The 7,614-nt window shown below is 41.3% G+C and overlaps 1 protein-coding gene across 1 annotated transcript in view; it reads left to right on the forward strand.

Moving 5' to 3' along the window:
* Positions 1 to 688: 688 nt before the first annotated feature.
* pawr (PRKC, apoptosis, WT1, regulator) overlaps positions 689 to 7,614 on the forward strand; it is a 62,928-nt gene continuing 56,002 nt past the window's right edge. Inside the window, exons 1-2 of the mRNA XM_032505588.1 lie at positions 689 to 892; positions 1,163 to 1,852. Coding sequence (XP_032361479.1) covers positions 1,274 to 1,852 — 579 coding nt within the window. The 5' untranslated portion in view covers positions 689 to 892; positions 1,163 to 1,273. The remainder of the gene's footprint in view (positions 893 to 1,162; positions 1,853 to 7,614) is intronic.

Genomic DNA, 7,614 nt, shown 5'->3' on the forward strand with positions numbered 1-7,614 from the left:
TGATTTTTGAATGTTCTTACCAGCATGCATACAGTAGGAGACAATACTCTCAATGAAGGCCATGTAAAAAATAAACACTTTTACAGTAATACAAGCTAAAAGGAAAAATAAGATACATAAATGAATTTGTTTTAATTCTGTATAATAAGATCACTATAAAATATTTCCCATTATAGGAATATTACAAGTACGAGTCCATGAAATTACATATTATAATGATAGTGGCAGTAGCCCAGGCCATAGGGAGTTTGGTTGGGAACTGGAGGGTTGCTAGTTTAAATCCTGATACGGACCAAAGTATGGCGTGGACTGGTAGCTGGTTCACCTCCTGAGCAAGGCATCAAACCCCCAACTGCTCAGGGTGCCTTTCCATGGGCAGCCCCTCACTCTGACATCTCTCCATTAAGTGCATGTATGAATGACTTTTATTCATTATTAATTCAGGCCTGTGTGTATTAACAGAGTGTACATTGTAATTTCCCCTTGAGAGACTAATAAAGGAATCTTAATCTAATCTTAACATAAAAGTCCAAAGATATTATAAAGCATGGCAATATATAAATCCGTCTTTATATGAATAACACAAAATAACATAAATAGCATAAAGTCATTAAAAAAGAAGGCTACCATAAATCGCCTGAGACAAAAGTGCAAAGCCCTATGGCAATATTAAGGACCATTACGATGAGTTTATTTTCGGGTTGAGCTCCTCAGTTGCTTCGGCTTCAGTCGGAAGTGTTCGGGTGTTGTCGGACTCCACCGGTGTGTCAGAGGGCAGAACGAGCGCTGCGGCTCTCAACGCTCGGGAACAGCGCCATTCATCTGCGAGGACCGCGGACACACCTGGTCGGACCGAAGACAGCCGTTTGGCGACTGAAAGGGCTCCACACAGGTGAGTTTCTACCTCACGTTTTACTTCTGGTCAACTTTTGCACACTTTGAGGCACTTTTACTCGGGGGAATATCACCAGAGATACCCGGAGAGCTGCAACTTGTATGCATTTAAACTAGCTGCAAACTTTAAGAAACGGCTATTATTGACGTTAGACATGTTAGGTGTCGCCACGTGGAACTAAAACGCCTCTGGGTTTTAATTAAGAGACGTAAAAATGGACAGCAAGTTTTGTTTGTCGTGACTTATTTTCCTCCTACCTGTCAACAGCCCCCGGTTAATCACTTGAGGAATGCGGTGCTGTTAGGACGACGGGAGCCGAAAGCCGAAACTTCAAAAAAAAAAAAACTTTATTTTTAACCAACTTATCAAAAAGGGATCATGGCCACGGGCGGATTTAAGTCAAACGCAACGACAGACTTTTTGGAGGAGTGGAAGGCGAAACGTGAGAAAATGAGAGCCAAAATGCTGGGGGACATAGCCGCAGCGACTGGTGCTCCCTTGGGTGCCAACAACCCAAACAGCACAGGCAACAACAACAGTAGTAACCGCCATAACGCCCAACACGGCACCGAGCTCACCAATAACCCTGACCGAAGCACCGCCGCTGGGAACTGCCTCCCCTCCTCCTACACGGTGGCTCGGTCCTCCTCCGGCACGGCTTTAAAGCGACCCGAGGAGGAAACTCAGCACCCTGCCCTCCCTGCTTCCCCCACAGCCTCACCGCCGGGGAGCAGCCTGAAGAAGGCCCCGCCTCAGACAGAGAAACCTCAGTGCGCTTCCCCGGACTCCAGCCCCATGGCTTGCAATGACAGTGACAAGGGAAGCCCATCACCCAGTAAGGTCAAGGAGAAGAATAGCACTGGTCCCAGTGCTAGGAAGGGAAAAGGGCAGATTGAGAAGAGGAAGTTGAGGGAAAAGAGGAGATCAACAGGTGTCGTCAGCATACCATCCAACGAGGTGAGTCAGTTCTGCTTCTACTTGTGTGAAATGTGAATCCCCTGCAGGGAGAGCACCTTTTACTCCACAGGGAAGTTTCACCCCAGCAGGATAGGGGATTATTTTTTTGATGACTTGGATTTTAAATCAGGAGTTTTGTCTTATTCACCCTTCTGTCATAAAGTGGGATGATTATGGGGGGGCTTGTTTGTAATGATAATGGCTGTTAAAACTATTGCAAAGAGGTTTTTTTGCTGCTTGTAAAGTCAGAACGTAGAGCGTTTGACTGGGCCAATATCAATATTGCAAATAAATTTGTTAACGAGTTATCAGATGCTATTTGGTTGTAATGTAACAGATAACATTAGTAAAAGAGAGTCAAGAGTTGTCACCAAAGTGGGTTCTGAGTGGAACATTCTGCAGAAAAATAAAACAATTACTTTAATTGGCTTTTCTAATAATACTTCAGTTGTTTAGTTTATATTGTTACTAAAGAGGGACACGTGTCCTTACAAATTTTGAGAGGCCATTAGGATGTCTCCAAGTTGCTCATAGTGTCCAACCAAAAACCTAAATATTTTCACTTTAAAACCATGTACAACAGAGAAAAGCAGCAATTCTTCACATTAGTGAATCTTTGGCTTTTTTTACTTGACTTAAATGACGGACTAATGGACCAGTCTTAATCTTTTGAGTAGCCTACCAACTAAGAGTGTCTAAAACGTAACAGTATAAATCACAAACAGCAAACTTAATGTAACATGAAACGGAGATGACAAAAACATCAAAGATATACAAAACTGAGCTATGGAAAACATTAAAATAAGTAGTGTGTGGTGTGGGCAAGCTTCTATTAAGAACCTTTAAATTCATTTTAGATTGTTAAAAAAAAGCCTTTCTCCAATGATTAATGGGGCTTTCTATATTCACTTATCCTTCATTTACTAGTACTCACTTGGCCTGCCTGTCCTGCACGTTTTCATTGCTTAGACACAGATACCAATACATTTGTGATAAGCTAACATCAGCTGGTAATATTGGCCCACTTGCTGTCTTGGTCAGGCAAACAAAAGATGTTTATGGTGCATGTATTTATTAGTCATGACTATAACACCACGACTAGTGTGTCTTCATATAAAGTTAGGTAAAGCAAATAAAGTAGCAAGAAGCCCAACAGTGGACCTGCTTTCTCATTCAATATCAAGTTGTCTGCATGCAGAGGGAAATAGGGGTCAGGTCCCAGGTCATCTTTGGTGCAAGGTGACATATTATTAGTTTGTTATTGTTGCATTTTAGACTTATATTTGATATGGATGGCCATTTTAGTTTAGGTTTGTACTGCAGTAATTTGGCTTCTTTATTTTATAACTAGAAGTTTCTTGGCTTTCTTTTTAACATCTTAGGATCAGGTTGGCAAAAATGTTCTCACTTTAACATATTATTCCTTGGTGTTGTAGATCCATAAATAATTCAAATCAAAGAAAAGCACTTGTTTTCCAAACGTCTACAAATTCTTCCCATACATGTGTCTGGTGTAATCGACCCTCTGTTGCGAGAGAAATGTAAGCAGCTCTCAGATGGTGAGGAGTGGGAGACGAAACAAAGGGAGGGAGAGGTGTGTGTGTGTGTGTGTGTGTGTGTGTGTGTGTGTGTGTGTGTGTGTGTGTGTGTGTGTGTGTGTGTGTGTGTGTGTGTGTGTGTGTGTGTGTGTGTGTGTGTGTGTGTGTGTGGTGTGTGTGGTGTGGTTGTGTGTGTGTGTGTGTGGTGTGTGTGTGTGTGTGTGTGTGTGTGTGTGTGTGTGTGTGTGTGTGTGTGTTGGAATGCAGGTTTGAGGCATTCATTGTTATTGAATTAAAATAATTTTGCACTCATGCCTAATTCCTGTGGTTCAGACACATGCAGGAACTCTGATATGAAGCTGTGCCTGCCAACAAGCATTCGTAGCCAGTGCTGTGATTATGTACACTCACTTACAAAAAAAAAACGCTTGTACAAAACATGTTGGAATAAATGTTTTTTTTTCTTTTAAGGCAGTATTGGTGTTTCTCATATTAACCACCGTGCTTCCCGTATTCCCTTCACTTATATTGGATAGCCACCCGGTGCCCTCTGGGCTGAACGACTTTGGAGTTTGACCAGTTTTTCAGTTGGCGCTCCACATCCTGTTATTAGGCACTCAGCAGTACAGAGCAAAGCCGTTTGAAAACTGGTCACAAGCCAGGCTGTAATACTGGGCTCCAGCACTCTGGGCTGTGCCAGGTATGTTAGATTGAGCCCATAGGCAGCTGATTATGTAGTAAAGTGGGTGAAAAGACTATTATTGGGGTGGGAGGTAATCTGATGAAGTGGTGAGCTGATTTGTGTGAGTGAGGCAGAGAGAAAGGAAGTCTCTGACCCCAACAGGAGCTGGGGTCTTAGTACAGTGTCCCAGAGTCAGCTCCCTATCTGTGAGATACATTGAGTGCGCTTACATGTCCACTAGTACATGATTACATTATCATTTTGGAGTGTCTCGATTTTGTCTTTGCGCTGGTCTGGAAAACAAGGAATATAATAATATGCTGAAAAGAAAGTGAAAGTTGAAGATAGTAAATTGTATTTCCTTGGGTTTTGGACTTTTGGTCTGAGAAAACAGGCAGTTTTCCCTATTTCCTGACATGTTATAGATCAAATGATTATTCAAGAAAAAAATCGGCAGATTAATCAAAAATAGGAATATTTGTTAATGGCATCCCTAAAATGTTCACATTTGTTATGCAGAAACAAGCAAATGTGTGGCTTTTTGTCTTATAAACAACTCTATAATCAACAATGTTTGTAATTTTTCTGTCAGTCAAGGAATCCATGAATAGTTTTAACATGAATTTCTAAGATAACTTTTTTGTGTGCTTATATCAAATGAATGTAATGTTTATTTTTAGTAGTTTTTCAATTTCCGTTTTCACCGGCCCTGTGTCCGAGGCTAAACTGTTTTGATTTCATGCTAACCGGTTGAACCTGCATCTGTCATTATGACTCCTTCTGGCACATTGGAAAGTAGCTGACATTGGCAACCTGTGCGGATGTTGCCATGGTACTAAATCCAACGTGTATTGCACGCAGTGTTGGGCAGTAGAGTTACTAGTTTAACTACTTCCCAATAGCATCGCTGTTTTCGGATTCAAATAGGTTTTCAGTAGCTTGGCTCTTTTATTGATCAAGTACTGCGGTAGCATCCACACAACCTACATTTCCCCCAGCGTTTCTGACGCTGAAGGGCAACAGGCACAGGCGTGGGTGTCATGGACATGGATGTATACAAAATAGCTTCAATGTAGTAAACTGCTTTGCCCTGTTGCTGTAGCTCAGCTTGCTAGATTTATTTGGGGACTAACGTTAGCTTCAGTGTAGTAAAGTTTAATTTAATTTAAAATAACCGGTAGCTTAGCTCACCAAACTTTCCAAGTAGCTTGCCTAACACTGGTAATATGCAATATGAACATGATAAACAAAATGTTATTTTATACTAATATAAAAACATCATATAATAAAAACGAACAAACTTACAGAGCCGCTAGTGTCTGGAGCAGCTGAGTCAAGTGCGATACCTAGTGGTAAAAGTTGGTATACCGGTCCAATATTAGTCTGAACATTTTTACATTGGTCCAAGTCTAGTTCTTAGGGCTTTTTCTGACACATTTAATCTTCACTGATGACATATTTAACTACTCTTTTGTTTGGCAACGCCTCATACTTTATTATCTATCACATTATTAATATTTAGCTAACTGTAGCTACACTGACTCTAAATAACAGCTCAAGTTTTCTCATCCCACTTTAAAATGAAAGCTTTATCTCTCAGACCTTCGTAAACTAAGATTCTGCAAGCTTTGAAAATCCGAGAGAAATATAGAAATGCTAAAGCTGGCACCCCAGCAGATTATTCCTTTTGTCAAATGTTTCCCTTTCTCCTCCTGCTGCATATAAAGAGGACCAAACTATGCAAATGAAGACTCCCCTCACACAAGCTCTCTTTGTGATGTGAATATGAGTGGACAGGTGTGAAAAGAGATGCCTGGGATTATCTCCCCGCTCGTTCTGTGCAGCATAATAGCTAGTTCAGAGCATCAGGGGAACCCAATCTTCTGCTTGTTGAGGCCATAATGGCCCGATAAAGGCTCCCTGCTTTACTGGAGAAAAGTACTGCACAGCGTCAATCAAAACCGCCTCCTGCGCTCCAGGAAGGTGTCTCCTTTCTCGCACCCTGCTCGCTGTCTCCAACTGGAGCGCATTGTTATCGATGCTGACCTTTGACCTGTTCACGGGGAATGTGGAAATAAGTGCATGTGTGGAGAGAGTTTGACCATCTCTGTGAGGTTTGAAGTTTTTATCTGAAAATGTTTTGTGATTTAAGCATGTTCTCCCGTAGGACACGCCGTGTGTAGTCTGATGGCTCATTGTGCAGCTTTTTACCACCTTTAGTGAGTTATGAAGCTGTGGTGAGACTTTCCATTCAGGGAGTGTGAACTTTGTTTCCTGTGAATGGGTGGCTCTGCCCAACAGAAGCTTCTGTAGGCTGCTGGTGGAGCTATTTATCTGCAGCGTCACTGAAGAGGTCAACAGGTTTAACATGCCATACTGTGCCGAGCGCTCAGGCAGTTAACACTCTGGTGAGAGGAGGACACGGCAGACAAGAGGGTCCTTGTCTGACCTGATCCTTTTGTTAATATTTTTTATGTTTTATACAAACCTTGCCTTATCTTAATAACCTCTTAAACACCACTGTCCCACTGGTAAGTCCGTCAGTATGAACGTATGCTTTACATCCAAACTCTGCCGTTTATTTTAAGTTCTAGTGGAGATGCTCAAATTTCCAAAAAAGCCAAGTATGACAAACTGAATTCAGGGGAAACGTTTTCAAGATTATGTGCAAGACGTGAATAGAATCTATTTATTTTTTATGATGGTGTGTGTGCAGGGGAGGTATAGGATGTCATAAAGTGTGAAAACGTATGACTTTAACAACCTTAAAGTTACTGAAGGTTTGCCAACTCAATACTTCAACTTTACTCAAAGCAAGTCACGTTTAAAGCAAACATTTTCCTTCTCAAAATCTTTTGATTGTTTTAAAATCTTTATTTTTTTGATTCATGTATACCAAATGAAAGCTTAATTTTAATTTTAAAATTTTACATACACATTTCCCTACTTCAGGGCATTTTAGGGTATGTGTAGGACAATGTGTATCATATCAAAGACTCTTTGCATCCTTCAACGCTTTCATCTGCCCTCTTAAACTCTTAACTGGCTGCGCTGACATTAATCAGCTAATGACCCCTGCTTTGTTTGTGCCCACATTTGTTTCTGCTCGATTTGTACTGTATGTTTGGGGCAAGCTGAGAGCAGAGTTTAGACAACATTAGATCCTGTTTTACCCCAATGCATTTGCAGAGAATGCATCACTTGACACTGGTTTAATGAAATGAGCACTAATGTGTGTTTTTGTTGCCTCTCCAACAAGAGCAACCACAGATTTGTGCCAAACTAAACTTGATGTTGTGGAAGGCCTTCACTGCTACTGCTGTTGCTGTTTTACAAGCACCCTCTAATGTCTGAATATACAGTAGATTACCCACATATTATCTATATCCACAACCTTCCACTTTTGCGATAGCCCCGTTGCCGCCGGACATTCCGGCGTATGTCCTTTTTTCGACCGGATTTCCGTTAATTAACGCTTCCTTTGTGTTTGAATTCTAAACTCCGGTGGATTTATGTGGACTATGGTTACCTGCTCCTCAGAT

This window comes from Etheostoma spectabile, chromosome 23, assembly GCF_008692095.1.
Source record: "Etheostoma spectabile isolate EspeVRDwgs_2016 chromosome 23, UIUC_Espe_1.0, whole genome shotgun sequence".
NCBI classification, from domain to species: domain Eukaryota; kingdom Metazoa; phylum Chordata; class Actinopteri; order Perciformes; family Percidae; genus Etheostoma; species Etheostoma spectabile.